The sequence below is a fragment of the Gavia stellata genome, chromosome 2 (genome assembly GCF_030936135.1).
Source record: "Gavia stellata isolate bGavSte3 chromosome 2, bGavSte3.hap2, whole genome shotgun sequence".
Taxonomy (NCBI): Eukaryota; Metazoa; Chordata; class Aves; order Gaviiformes; family Gaviidae; genus Gavia; species Gavia stellata.
In genome coordinates, this window is record NC_082595.1 from 8,016,864 (window position 1) to 8,032,917 (window position 16,054).

The window sequence follows — 16,054 nt, forward strand, 5'->3', positions numbered from 1 at the left end:
ACCAGAAAAATCTTCTCTGAAGTACACAACATTAGGTATTGAAATGTTATAAAACAACAATTTTATTAATAAGGAAAACCTATGATAGAGAAAATATTAAAAATGCATTACTGAAATATGTTACAAAAAGTTCTTTGGTAATTAAAAGTGATATGGTACACTATATCAATAAGAAAGATAAACAGGAGTAAAGTAAAATCACACAATCACTTAGTCTTTATATTGATAGACTGGTTACGTAATGACACCAACAAAATTCTTACTGTCTTGTTCACTATATTATTTCAGTGAATAAAAATACCAAAATTTTAGCTTTAACTGGCTTTAGATAAAAACTGTACATGTGCTACACGCAAATATTTTGCTTTAAACAAGAGAGCAAAACAAAACTTTCTTTGCCAGACAGACACTTTCACTTGCTTGCCACAGAGGGTTACCAAATTGAAGTGGTAGTCTATCCGAGAGTGACAGAAATGAGGTCCACCCCAGGGCTAAAAATTATCCTTTATCTCCTTTTTATATACTGCAGAGTTGCTAGTATTCACTTCCACATTATTTTTTGAGTTGCTCATGATGTCCTTTTCCTCTACGTAATAAAAACCTGCTGGAGTCCCCTGAGCTATATTATGTATTCTGAGCTTCTTTTGTAATCAAGCTTCTTTTGTAATCAACATGCTGAAGGTATCCCAAGTCTGTGTTCTTAAATTATTACTAGCTGTTCTTTTCGTATTGGGAGTTTTCTCTATCAATCAGCCTCATCCATATGCAGAAAAAATGTAGGGGCCGGTTCTCTCACCCACGCTCACAAAGGTTTCCTGGACTGTGCAGCATCTGGACAGGAGTTAAAACTAAAAGAAGAAGTCAAGATCCATCTAAAGTTTCAGAGATTGATAAGCTTTTATATTTAAAAATGTCTTCAAGCTAATCCTTTGTTAACTCTCTGCATGTGTTCATATGCAGTTTAAGAGAGTAATAGAAATAATAAAGAGTCTCTACATAATGGAAGAATTGGTAGAGGTCCCACTAGAAGAATTAGCAATGGTTTGTATAAATGTCCTGAATAAGTGCTGAATGTACTTAAAGAGAAATTAAAGGATTCTGGGATTATAGTGTGGCCACACAAAATAGTTTGGACGTTATCTGCTGATGAATGACATAAATTCTATGTGAACTCCAGTTAAAGAGAAGTATTACATTCCTATGAAATATAATTGGCAAAAGAACACCAGAACATAAACCTGGCAGGTAATATGGTTGCTGCTTTATTAATTTTGTGGATGTTTATTTACACAATAAAATGAACAGACCTGTTTTTGTGTAAGAAGGTTTCTGTGAAGCAGCTAGCAGCTTAGAAATGAAAAAGGTTTTTTTCTTAAGAGGAGGAAAAGTTTGTATGTATCAAACAATTAAAATTAGAAGTGTTGGTTTTAACCTCCACCCGTGTTCCGGACCCTTAGCTATGAGCATTGCTGCCAGTACAGTGCTGGTCTGCCTGGTAGGCTTTGTTTTGTCCTGGGGTCAGAGATACTGAAAGGAAGAAAGATAGATAGATTAATCTGATAAAGGCATTGCCATTTCTAATCGGACTGATGGGAAACTGTGGTACAAAGTTAAAGAGGCAACACAGGGTGAATTACTGTGATGAACTACCTTAAAGCTGAAGCAATCAAATAGATAGCTCTCACATATAAAAATTACTGTGGCATCTTTATTCATCAACAGTTTTGCACAAGTGTCTCATGTTCAATCCCTTCCATGAACAACTAAAGCACTCTGATACATTTGATCAGATTAACTCTTATGGGGAGACAGCCACTGAGGTGGCTGCTTTTCACTTCCCAGAGTTAATTTCTCACTGCCATGGAGAAGAATAAACTTTTCAAAGCTTGAAAATTACAAACCCCAAAAAGTAACAACACTACAGCTCGCACTCGTAACCTACTGCAATGGAATTGAAAGTGCTTTTATTCTTGTGTATGGTAGCAGTAAAACTTTGACATAGGCTGATAGCTGAAAACCTGTGGAAGTGAAATTTGTGACTACTAGTTCAGAAAGCATTCATACAAACAGACATCTGATGGAGGTTTTCTGCACATTTGTAGAGGACAAAAGAATCACATAGCAAAGTTCAGTAAAAAAAAGCCTACCATTGAGTAACTGATTCAAATATTATAGACAGATATATTTGATTCAAATATAGTCAAATGATATGAAAAGAAAACATGGTATCCTAGTGAATTCAGCATAAAACTCCTGTAAAAATTCACTCACATAATTTTAAGAATTAGCTTATGATTTGCTCTTAAGAAATGCTGAAGACTTCCCATGATTCTTTGAGTCTTTTGAAGTAAATAGGCTCTGAAGATACTAAATATTTTGCAGGATTGCATGCAGGTGAACACAGCAAACAAATATCAGTTTTGTGTGATCAAGTGTGTTCTTCTTTGCCAAGCATCACATGATTATGTTCCCACATATGCGTCTGCTTAACATGGGACTAGGAGTAAATACACAGCTATTGATAAAGAAAATTAAGTGAATATAGAAAAACTGATCTAATAATAAGGTGTATATGTGGGTAGAACTTTAGTTTTTCAACACTGATGTTATATCACCCACAGAAGAGTAAAAAGGATTTAAAATAGTATCTTCCGTATAAATAGCCTACCCTGTCCTTCTGAAGAGATGGATCAGTATCCAAAGAGGATGTATACTAACACTGAAAATGATGAACAACAATGATGAACAAGATACATTTATAGTTGTGAGAAAAAAACAACAGATGTAATTTTTAAACTTTTTTTCTTTTTTAGTGTTAACCTCACTTATAAATCTGTAATAAATACTGTAATAAATCACTCTGGGTTTGTATCCTAAAGGATTTACATTAAATAAAATATAGCATTTTCAAAAATAATTTTCCTAAGATAATACTTTTTTTTTTTTTTGCAAAACCACAAATTTTTTTTTTGAATGTTGGAAACTATATTGCTTGAAGATCAAACAAAATCAATTAACACTACTTCAGACATAGCATACATCACTTTACAGAAAGAATACTTTATGGGACATTCAGTTAACATACTGCTGTGCATTTGCTGAAATACATTTATTGATTATATATGAGGTGTCTTCTATTACATCGTTTATAGGATGATTACACTATTTGCCCAGTTCTGGAATAAGTTTTTCCAAACTTTTCGAAGAGAACAATCGGTGGCAACACTGTTTGAAAGTCCTAAAGAAATAAGAGACAAAAAAAAGCGTTAAGTTTGGCTTTCATGGTTTACCTTTTTTTTAAGGTGTTTTTAGAACTCTAAATATTGTCTTCTGGTTAAATTTCATTATATGAATTAGAATGCAAATTATGCAAAATAATGTATATGAAACATACATTATTATATGTACATTACTTTGAAGAAGAGCACAAGAATTGAATTATTTAGTTGCAAGCAAATGTATGTTTCAAACTCTAAGTAACTATAGGCTCTGCAAAAACTTCCTGCTCCAAAAACTAGATTTTACAGTCTTTTGCAAATCATGGTACACAAAACTGTATTCTCCTCCCTGGCAACCAGGTAAGCTAAAGACAGCAAGATAACCTTGCAATATCTTAACTTTTCTACCTTGTTTAACATTAGAACATGGATATTAAACCAGTTCCATGAGAAATGGTAAAAAAAAAATGTATATTAAATAAGTGTTAGTGGCAACAAATTGATCAGGAGTTCTGGTAGAAAAAATACAAGCAGGGTGATTCCTGAACACGTTTTTCCCAGGAAAAGTTCTTGGTTATTACACTCAATTTTTTAAAATGCAAATGCTTACAAATCTAAATTGAATAAGAGAAATGCAAGTGAACCTGTGCCTTAAGAGTACAATGTTAATACAGACAACAAAGAAGAAAGTAAATTAAGCTAAGTATTCTAAACAGTATTTTGATTTAGCTACTTACTAATAAACACTTGTGGTAAATGATTAGCAAGTCCATGGTGTTTAAGGTGAAGGTTTTAAAGCATTCTTAATAAAATTATTTTCTTTGACCCTGAAATACTGGGAATAGTATCAGCAATACAAAATACTTGTTTTGCATTAAAATTGTTTTTCCTTTCTGAAAGTAACATCACAGATGAATTATCAGTTTTCCAGGATGTGATGATTAATTTTTAAGAAGGAAGTCAGCCTGAACACTTTCTACTATTTTCTATTGTCAACATGATGCTTTATGGAAGTGCATGGAAATGCAATGTCTTCATAAAATGTCTGAGGCCATTAGTGAATGAAAGCTAAAATTTTTACCTTTTCAACACATTTCACAATTTGAAAGGTTTGGTTTTCTCTCAAAAACAGAATGGAAACTATTTTTTTTTCTGAAAAATGACATGAAGCAGAATTATCATTCCGTGGATAATTTAGATTTAGCTACTTCACAGACCGCAGTTCAGATGAATCTCCATAAACGGACAGAGCAACTACGACTTCTTGTAAGCTTCATGCAAACACTGACACGGCCCACCTGAGTTTCAGCTGCACTGTGTATTGCCAAACTGTGACTATATAATTTCTTACATCTCATACTTAGTTACTTGGTATGATTCCTCCAACATCCTGGTACATAAATCTTAAAATAGCAAGGTAAACATATACATTCAAAATTAAATACTCCCTGTGTGGTGTGAAAGTGAGTACTGCCCCATTCTGAACTATTCACAAGATTTAATTTTTAATGTTTCTCTATGCCTTGTACCGCCTAATTTCTTATCCAGCCGAAACAACCTATTTGCATTTTTTCATATTACACTTTAAGAATAGCACAGTATTTTAATTTTCGTTGTGTGTTTGGCATCACAAGAACATTCTTACTGCAGGAAAAGTTGTCCATAAAATTATTATAATAAATATTATCATAACTCCAGCATAACTGCAAATAGTTTCCTTCTAAAGTGAAGCTAGTTATATTTAATTCAGTAAATTCACCAGGCTAATATTGTTCATTGGAATGGAAAAAACCCCGCTCTAGTTGCCGAGAAAGCAAACAGATAATACAGCTATAATTTAGGATTAAGCACTAATTCAGAGCAGAATACAGTATCCTTTATTTTGAAAATAGGAAGTATATTTTTAATTCACATGCAGAACAGTTAGGTACAGTTTAACAAAAAAAAGCAGTGAACTTGGGGTGAGACAGGAAAACCAGCAAAAGGTGGACACCCCCACATCAGGATAAAATCAGGAGTGTTAAGTCTGAGCATTGAAGAAGTCTTCATTTGCTGGAGCAGACGGCTTTTGCTATTAGGATGCCTGGCCAAACAAAAACAATTGGCTGCCAAAATTAGCTCCTTGGGACGATTTAGGAGCCTTTGAAGTGAACAGTTTTTTGAGCTGGAACTAAGCCCAGGTCCAGCTTCAAAATCAAATCAAAATGACAAAGAGGAAATTTTCTGTGCCACACACCCCCTCAGTGTAAGATTACTTTGGGTTGGCAGCTGTACTGTTTATCTTGTTATTTAAAGCTATTTCACCAGAAACTCACAACTGAGCATTTAAACAACTGGCTCCGATTATGACGACAGCAGTTATGTTTGACCACATTTAGGAAACATCACAGAGTCTCATGGATAAATAAAGTGTTGCTAGCTTTACATTTAGACTAATTAAAGAAGTTTAGAATGTATACTAGATAAATGATGCACAGTATCCATATAAAATATAAATATCTTTATAGGAAAAGAACCCCAGCCATTTCTGTATTTGAAGATACAGATTTTAATCAGGTTTCAACAGTATGAGAAAGTAAGGCCTGAAAATACCACTTTGCCTTGCAAGATCTACCTCACAGCACTGAAGAGAGTCTATCCCACTGTATCATTGCAGCAGCATAAAGGGAAAGGAATCGGAAGCCAGGATCTCATGTCTGTCTAATTTGATGGTGAAATTATATTCAGATCCTGCAGTGCAATCCTGCACTGCAATCCTGCACTGCAATCCTGCACTGCCGGTTGATTCTGGTAGACTGATACAACTAGCCCTGCCAGGATCATCTTGAGTTTAAGCCGATTGCTTCACAGCATAGAAGTTACAAAGTTATGTAGATAATCCTTCTGAAGCTGCAAGAACAAAAGTTGTGAGTGGAGAAAAACATTCAAATTATTTTGACCATTAGTCCGTCATTGTTGGTAGCTGGAATGCATTAGCTTATAAATATGAATTCCTACATATTGGTGAGATCGACCCTACAGTTTTGCACTCTCAGGTTCATAGGAGCATGGAGCTGAGCTTTATGGAATTTTTCCACAATGCATTCTTAAATCATGCCATATAATTCTCAGCATCAGAGACCTGTAATTCTCAGGACCGAGACCAATTTTTAAATTCTCAAATGAAGTTAATATAACACTTCCTTTTTAAACTTGTCAAGCTTTGACTCCTTTCGCTCTAGTAAATTGTAAGTGACTCAAGTTCAACTGACAGAGCTTAACAAGACCTATGGACCCTTTCAATATATTTGACTACTTGACTGTCATGTGTGCTCATCAGCTCTAAACAATGGAGTCAAAAAAGGTGACATAAATCCAAAGATTTGTCTCAATCAGCAAATTCTCATATCATAGATTAGACTTGCCAAATGCTTACATAGTTTATCTTTGGTATGTTATTATTAAAGCAAATTCTAAAGAGATCTTACATCTGAGTATACAGACATACATAAATACAGACCATGTACAAATAACATTGGCAAACCAATGAGACCTTGTAGACTTACATATCAGCCTGAAGGCCTTTGAAAATGTGTTCCCTCATATTCTAGTGATAAATTTGCACTAACTGTGTTTCTTTCCAACCAATTTTGAGAGTACTGTAGAATTTCCTGTAATACAAAAATGCACTTTGGAATAAGATAGGAATGACAATTAAGTATCTTCTTGGAAATTTAATGAACTAGAAAGTCAGCTGCTTCAGACCAAAGCAAGAACAGGCAAACAGCAGTAGCATATCTACTCACAAATTTTAAGGCCAGAAAGTCCCTTATGACTATTTATTCTCAGCTCCTGCATACACACTTCAGGTGATTTCCTACAGCAAATCTATCAAGTCCCTAATAATCACGAAGCCGTTAAGCACATGATAAACTTGGAGCAATAAGCTTACAATAAACTTACCATACCCAATCTACAGCTTTGCATAGTCTTTCTCTGTAATGACAAAATTTCATTTGGTTGCATAAATAGAGATTTGGTTGCATAAATGGAGATAAAAGTTGCATTAGGTTGTATGAATGCAGATTTACTTCATAGGTTAGGAGAAGTAGCACGTGAAGATGTTTCAAAGATAAATTGTATAACCTCTCTAATGAAAAGTATTCTACCTATAGCAGTGATTTAGAGCACTGAGCCCTCTTCTGAGCCAGTCTAACAATACTGAAGAGGCTACATAATTTCATGATGTCAACCATGACACCATGTGCTATGCAAAAGGTAAATAAATTCATGAAAGGTTTGGATCTCAGAAAAACTTTTTTGTAATGCTGGAATTATATCTATTGAGAAGAATCAATGGCAGAAGGAATAACTGAAAAGCAGGGACAGCTGCTAGAATCCCAATTCCATCTTCATGCTGTTGAATAGTAAAAACAGGGAACAAAACTCACTTTTGTTTAGCTTGAAATCAACATCCACAGGTACACATCAAGACTTTAGAGGATGCAATGGGAAATTCTGCATAAATGTCCATGCAGTAGTTATGTCCTTAGTGCAGGGTAAGCCCACTGAGCAATCTTGCTTTCCCCACAGGGCTGGAACACAGCTCATGGGCAGACATTTGAAAATCGCGCAGTACTGCCAAGTGCCACTGTATAGTCATAGTCCACAACCCCTTCTGTTTAATACTAAGTGGTCATATTTAAGTATTCCCTATGATCCTAATGCTTGCAATACTAAAATTAGAGTTTTAAATTGAGCTGTCATAATAAGCCTCCTGACCTATTAATAGTCATGGAGGTCTCTAAGAAGGAAGCAAACCAGAAATGGCAAGCTGTTATACAAGTAAAATGTTGATCCAGCTTTTATTCTTAGCAAATTTATCAATACTGGTTAACAATACTTCCAACTAGTACAGGGCCTTCTGACATGACAAAATGAGTGTAACAACCCATTCTGTCAATACAACACAAATGTCATTTCAAGTGCTCAAAACCCGCTAAGCTACCCTAAAAAAGATTGATTTATCTGCTCCAGTGTTTCTTTGGGGCAAACTTTTCTCACAACTGAAACCAATTAGTGGGCCTGGCACTTGTAGTGCAGAATGTAGGTCAGCATCAAGTAATAAAAAAGTATTGACTTTTCTCTGTCTGTAAGCAGCATGAAAGGGGTGCCATGGCCTTGTCGTATATGAAAAGAGCTCCATTAATTTCACTTATTTCAACCGGGGCTGTCAAATACTAATGCTTCTATTGCACTTTTCACACAAAGTACATTGACACCAATCCTGGCCCCAGTGAAACAAGTTTACAATATTTCAGTCAGTGAAAGGGGTACTATAATTTTCAATTCCCTGTTGTACATTTAGTCCCTTTAAGCAGCACTACTCATAAGACCTATTAAGAGATATGAGCTGGGACATTAATAATGGCTACACACTTCTTCCCATGGGCAACAGAACCTATTTCTTGGGCATAGTTTCAACAGCTAATTAGCCATAAAGTTCAGGACACAGTTGTTTGGCGTAACTCCGTTTTGGTGGCTGGTGGGCACAGACTGCCAATTTTGCTTTCCGCTGTGGAGAAATATCCAAAAACGAGGAATAGGTCTGCTATGACTTAAGGCTATAAAATTGAAAAGCTAATGTGTTAACCAATCGGGTCAACTAGCCCCTTCAAATAAGAGATAATAACAAAAGCCTGGATCATGCCTTAGGGACTGGATCTCACTGTGTCAGTGCAGAGGTATTGACTTCCAGGGAAAAGCGTGCCTAATCGGAGTTCCCTGCACTACAGTGGACAAGTGACCACTGCTGTGATGAAGGGGGTAGAATCACAACTTTCTCAATGCAGCTTGCCAGCGCAATGCAGAGGAGGAAAACTAGGAGCCATCATCTATCTCCTCCTTCGACTGTCTACTACTGCTACCAATTCTAAACCCTCTAAATTTTGTTCTTTTGGGTAAGTGCAATGAAAAAACCTGTGCTTCCATGAAGACTTCATGAGCTTCTCCATACTGTGGATCGACACAGCAGTGGTGAAACTGACCTAAAATGTTGTGATCCTGTTTCCCTCTATTCTCTGCAATCTCCCTCCTAAACTGCCTGCTTTTTGGTTTTGCCCCTTTTTTTTTTTTTTTTTTTGCAAGTGAAGTTTATGGTTCTTCTTGAAAAGCTTGAGGGCTCTGAGTGTGATGTCTATCTCATTCCCTAATTACCTCCTGCAAATACAAACATCATCAACAACAATAAAACTCTTTGATTTAAAAAGACTGGGTGACTATGGTGGAAGGCAATTTTCTACTTGCTTTAATGACTTCGTAAGTGCAAGTCTTACCCTTTGAATCAACTTGCTATTAGATCTTAAAATAAAATGATATTGTATAGCCATCATAAAAGGCAACTTTATAACTGTCTGTGTTACACTTACATCAGGCAAGTTTTTTCTACTTGTTAGCTTCAGTCTTTTATTGACATTATGATAATGTGTTGTAAAAAAAAAAATCAGGAAATTATGTTCACAGTAGGGAATCTAACAACACTATTTTAATATCCTATCTTCCAAACAGAAAAAGAAAACATTAATTACTATTTAATTTATGTAACAAACATTTCATTATTATTACACTTAAATTTTCATGGAGATTTATAACTATCACTGACTCTCACACTTTTCATCTTTTGGAATTATAAATGAGAAAACCAAACTCAAACAGTGCTTGCTAGAAATTATGAAAGATTTCTAATTATGGTTCACGAATTTGAAAAACCACTGATCTGATAATCATATAGGTTTAGATACATCCTGCACGATGTGTACAGTATGAGCAGCACAGCAGTGTGTGCTCTTCTGTGACAGCCTAACATGGAAATTATAACTCTATTCCTCCCTTTCTCCAATTTTCTGAGAAGGAAGTGTTCTGCTGCTAATCTGTGCTCACTGAAGTTTGCTTTCTTAGCTCAGCAGCTAAACTGTGCTAATTTGTGCTTTGGAGATAACTGGAGATAACTGGCTGACACAAGTCAAGCTCTAAAACTTCTTGTCCTCATCTGTGCAAGGTAGGAGAGGATGTGTTCTAGCCTTGAAAAGAGCCTGTTTCTGCTCCTGCATGGTTAGAAGCAGTTTGGACTAAGGAACAAAAGCATATCCCACTGTACGCTTCCATAGCTGCACAAATTAAGCTATGACATGACAGAAAATAATGATGCTTTTGAGAATGCAATAGTTTGAGCCATTGTACAAGGAAAGCACAAATATTTCTAGATGAATAAGATATTTTGCAACAGCTGTGTTCATTAAGGATTACAAATGTGTCAACCCTTACAGTGCTTTTTCACAAGCAAAGGCAAATTATCTCCTGGCTTTGACGGAAGTTTTGTGCAAGGGAGGACAAAGGAAAAAAGGGGAAGGATTTGGTCCAGTGAATTACTTTTTCTCATAAGTATTGCCTCTCTAAAATTAACCTGGGATCTGAAACTAGCCTGTTCTTTTTGTCACGTGTAATATAACCAGCAATGAAGATTTGTGATCCAAATTTGCATTTGTTACATTTACTTAGTACCCTGCAGTCATTGTGGTTGCCCAAGGGGAAGGAAGGGTGGAACTCCCAGCTGTACCCTCTAAGTTCACTTATTCCATTTATTGATGATCTGCAAGCCAGACACTGGTCCTTCCTCCCAAACATGTACTAGCTTTGCAAGGCTTTAAAAAGAAATATATTCTCCTTTATAAATAACTGTTCAGATAATGAATTTATTTATGTGTATAAATATATACTGAAGAAGAATAAATCACCTTTATGCAGACACTTTTCAGGTACTTTTAGACATATTCAGAGCCAGTATCAATATTAAAAGTATAGTTTGCCTCACAGAAAGTTACAGAGCATGCTGTACCATACTTTAGTCAATGTTATGAAACAACGTCGTGCAAATTCTGTTCTGAATGTCTGTATTTGAACCAAAATTGCAAAGATAGTAAACTATTTTTTCAACTAATGTAGACTTTATTTTTTTTAACAAGTAAATTAAATTAAGGAACCAATGTGAATTTCTCCGCAAGCTATTTCATACTTGGATACCCTTGAACTTTACTGAATCTGGGCTAAAAAACAAATGTGCAGTTGAAATAGTTCAGTAGGTATTCAGAATCCCAAGAGGAGTTTATTTGCTATTGTCATGCAAATGTCTATTTCTTGCAGGCTATTTTAACAAATAGTTTTGAAGAGGGGAGTAGATGTTCATCTTAATTTAAGATGTATAAATAATATTGTCAAGTATGAAACCACACTGATAAGTATTACATAACCCTTTTACGACATTATTAAATCTGAGGTGGAACTATGCCTAACACTACATTCCTGCGTACAGAAAAATACAGAGTCTTAAAAGCATCTGAGGAAAAAGTAAAGGACATATTTTTATCATAGTGCTTGCATTTTTAAACCAACTCCATGTCCTGTCCATCACACACACTCTGCTAGCAACAGGACTTGTATTAGAAAATAATGCACTTTGGGATAAGCATCTTGACTTATGCCATTTATAAGCTGCCCCTTTCATTGTCTAATCTGTTCAACCACAACATTCTCTTTCCAGCTGAAAATAAGCCAGTGCCAAGTGTTGACTGCCAAGACAAACTCAGAACCACTTTTAACCTGCTGGACTAAAGCCAGAAAATATTTAACCTGCCAAGATCAAGTTGCAACTGTCTCTTAACTTGCCAAAATCATGCCACTAGGAGTTAAGGAGGAAAAATTCTGAGTTGAAATCCTCAAGAGAAAATATTTTTTATTTTATCAGGTTAAGTTGTACCCTTTTGAAAAAAGTTGTAATAATTTGGAATCAATAAAAAACCCCACGTTGATTGCACTGTATTTGGCATACTCAGCAAAAACTACTCCAGTTAGATTTCATCTAGTTTGACATTGTTCTGGGTGATGCTTTCAAACCTGATTGCACTCTGTGTTGAAATACAGATCAAAGGAGAACAGTGGATGCTGTCTAACTGAGCTTTAGCAAGGCTTTCAACACAATCTCCCAGAGAATCCTTTTAACCAAGTTGGTAAATTCTAGTCTAGATGTGCAGACTAATAGATGTAATAACTGTCTGGAGTACCGGGTTCAAAGGGTAGCAATGAATGGTTTGTAGTCTAACTGGAACCTGGTGCTATCTTGGGACCTATCTTGTTTAGTATCTTCATTGGTGTCCTGGAGGTGGAGATGGAATGCACTCTCATCAAGTTCATGGACAACACCAAACTAATGGGTGCCATCGATACACTTGAGGACTATCATTCAGAGTGATGTAGACAGGCTAGAGGAATGGCCTGACAGAACCTCACAAAATATGGTACGGACAAATGCACCTGGCATAGACTAACCCCAGGAACAAAGCAGGCTGGAGGCTGGCAGGCTGGGTAGCAGCTCTGCAGAAGAGGACCTGGGAGTTCTGGTGGGCAACCAGCTAAACATGAGTCAGCAATGATGTGCCCTAGCAGTGATGAGAAAAACAGCTTTCCTGTTTTGTAAATATAAGCTACTTTCAGAAGAGATTGAAATGATCAAAGAGGAAACAACCTTTCTCATTTTGCTGGCAGCTTACTTTGGAGATCAGCTAACACTAGGAAAACTACTCATCTCCTATCCAGTGTTCACAAATGTTCCCACTAATCAGTAAAACTGGAATAGCTCTTAGGCTAATACCTGTTGTTATTTTTTCTGTCTGTATTTGTACATATATGATAACATATCTTCTTTGTGTGTCATGTTTTTCTTCATTTTTCAACAGCACTTTTTCTCTTGTGTAAATCCACCAGTTCTTTGATACAGTTCAGGAATAGCATCAGCAACACTGATTATTCACTCAGGTGCCACAGATTTGTTTTGGTATTGACATGAAGCTAGTTCTGTCAAACTACTGCTGATTAAGAAACTTTAGGGAGAAGAACAGCTGATATTTATAGCCAAACATTATTTCAGATTCAACAGTGTTCAGAAAAATGAAATGGATTACACACATATTAGCACAAATTTAAAAAATAGATTGTTGAACACTTCAAAAACTAAAATCATGCTGTCTTGGTTCTGATATGAATACATGTTATATATAGTAAATGTAACAGCTTGTGCAAACATATTCTATGGTAGTACATAAGCAAAAGTTTATTTCATTTTTCAGTTGGATAACTTCCAAACTAAATTCTACACTTCCTTGTTCACTTTGAGGAAAGAATTTAGCCTTAAACTTTCTTTAACATCTATGTCTTTAATGTCTATGCAGAACTTTCAATGTATAGTTGAGTACTAAAATATCTTACAAATGATCAGGGACTAGGAATTTTTACAATGTTTTATATGCTAATTTATTCATTGACAGTGTAGTAGCAATACAAGTTATACTGTAAAGTTTCCCATACTTCTCTGAGGACTTTGGATTTGACCTGAAGTGTTGAAATTCTTTAAATAGCAACACATTTTGGTCTTATTCCTGCCAAAGGCTTGGGCATCTGCAAAAACTACAAATCATGCCAAACTCTTTGATATATGGAGGACAACAATCCACTAGGAAATAAGCTAAGACCAACTCATTCATTTCATTTAGGTCCTTCAGTGGGATTTGAACCATCCAGCCCACAAACCATGTCTCATGAGATTGCGGTATACATCCAGCCCACAGTAATAATGATTCATATACATATATGTGTATATGCTTTATTGCTACCTTTAGCTGGATTAAAAGCAATATATCAAATTTTATATTTCTGCTTCTTTTATTAGCTTTCTAGCACTTGATCAGCTGATAGAGGTGATAATGAAATGTTTTTTTATAAACTGGAGTTTGTAAGTCCTATGCTGAGAATGTAATATTTCAAAAAATAGCCTAAGCTTTGGGGAAAAAACCAATTACAGAAGCAGCATTAAAAATGCCAAGCACTGGGCAGAAGCAATTCTGGATCAGTTTAAAAAAGTGATTGATGAAACTCTAATCTGAGCTGAAGGAACAGTTTCACGACAAGCTGTGACCATTCCACACACTTCATTAGCTGCCATAATTAGCCTGGTGTTTCAATTTGTTAGAACTGGTGGGGACAATTTTACTCAGAATGCAAACATCAAAAAACAGGGTGCCTCAGACTTCAGAAGAGGCTGATGAGAAGCTTTTCTAGTCTCTGTTAACTAAAAGATTAATTACAGCTGATGGGAGGCTGTACTCTGATTGTCACTCTGTCTATGTGCATTACTTTTAGCATTAGAAGAAAGACATGGTTGACACTACACTGCTCAATCAAGCAACTTCGCATTAGTGTACAAAGTCTGTTAATATGCAATGTTCTTATTGTTTCTCTTTTTTTTTTCCCTAAGTTTGACACTTTCATACCTAACAAGTTATACATTAAAAAAGCAGGGTATTCAGTTGCCAGTGACAAGCACTTACCACTTATGCTGTCATTCCTTCATACAACTACAAGTGAGAGATCCTAACACGTCTCAAAGCTACTGGCTGGGAATATTATTAGTTCCTATTATCACATTCAAAATGTAGATTCCTACTCAAATAGTCTCATTATGGAAAACAAAACCAATACGGTTGTGAAACAGATACTGTGGGCATCACAGCCTTTATGTCTTATCCCCTTTCCTTTAGGTGTTATTACCTCTGTACATTAACTCATCAAAGCTTGTAAGGTTATTTAAATGGAAGTGAAGTTTGAATTTTAAGCAAAAGGGTTATTTCTGAATAATTCCATAACTCTCATTCTAGAATATTAAGACATGGTAATACACCTGCTCATAAATAACTCCTTATGTGGATATGCCTTTCAGTTTCCCTACATATTTTATGCTGAGATCAACAAAAACTATAAGAGAAAGAAAGAACAGAGTTTCTTATCTCTATCATGGTGGAACATCAGTTTAACCTGAGTTCATAAAGGGCATGTTGAAACCAGCTCTTCATTGCATTAAATGAATAAACACTGAAATGTATTCCAAAGTGAATATCGTATTAGTATTTAAAATGGAGCAAAAGAGTTCAGAGTTGATTCCTGATATAAATTTTAAAGAAAGAAGCAGTAGCTACTTACGTCAAACCATTAAAACAACAAGCAGTCTGTATTACTTAACAGTCTCTCATTCACTCCAATGTACGTGCACGAAGCTATTCTTAGAACAGTAGGACTTCAGTGAAGTAAAATGGATTTTAGAGTAACCTACGTTCCCTGAATAGGAAAAATCACAGTAAAAGATAATCTACTCTTGCTTTTTGGAGAGATGATCAAAACAACAGAAACTTGCAGCCTTTCCCTCAGCTCGGGCATACACCTGGCATAACCTCTTAGAATCCATCCAGAACAGCTATAGGTATTAATAACACTACAAATTATACAATTATTCAATCATAATGGGTCAGTGTGACAAAATATGTCATTCAGGCATCATTTTAAGATGCAAATTTCTGTAGTCCTAAGTGTATCTGTTGCAAGAAGTCACCAGAATATGTGCTTCTGATCTTAAGCTTCAATTCATAAACTCATCAGCAACCTGCATTTAAAGATTAGATATAAAAGCATCTATTTTTCTGTGAAAATGGGTAACACCATTTTTCCTAGAACATTCTTTCTAAATAGCATTTATCTATATATTGATTATATTCATGATGGGCCAGATCCTTATCTGATGCAAATTAGCCTAGCTCCATGGATATATCTCAGTTATGCTAGGCGCTGAGGATCAGTTCTCATACTTGCATTTTTCAACAGTTACATGGACCATGTAATTCATAGAGGATTGTGAACAGCTTTCTGTTACTTTCATTTCAACTGTATTTAACCAACACAAACAAGGTCTAGGTGAGTAT

At 35.6% G+C, this 16,054-nt stretch overlaps 1 protein-coding gene across 1 annotated transcript in view; it reads right to left on the minus strand.

Annotated features, from left to right (window-relative positions):
• Positions 1-3,157: 3,157 nt before the first annotated feature.
• SPATA17 (spermatogenesis associated 17) overlaps positions 3,158-16,054 on the minus strand; it is a 95,164-nt gene continuing 82,267 nt past the window's right edge. Inside the window, exon 10 of the mRNA XM_059835782.1 lies at positions 3,158-3,238. Within this exon, the coding sequence (XP_059691765.1) occupies positions 3,158-3,238 (81 nt within the window). The remainder of the gene's footprint in view (positions 3,239-16,054) is intronic.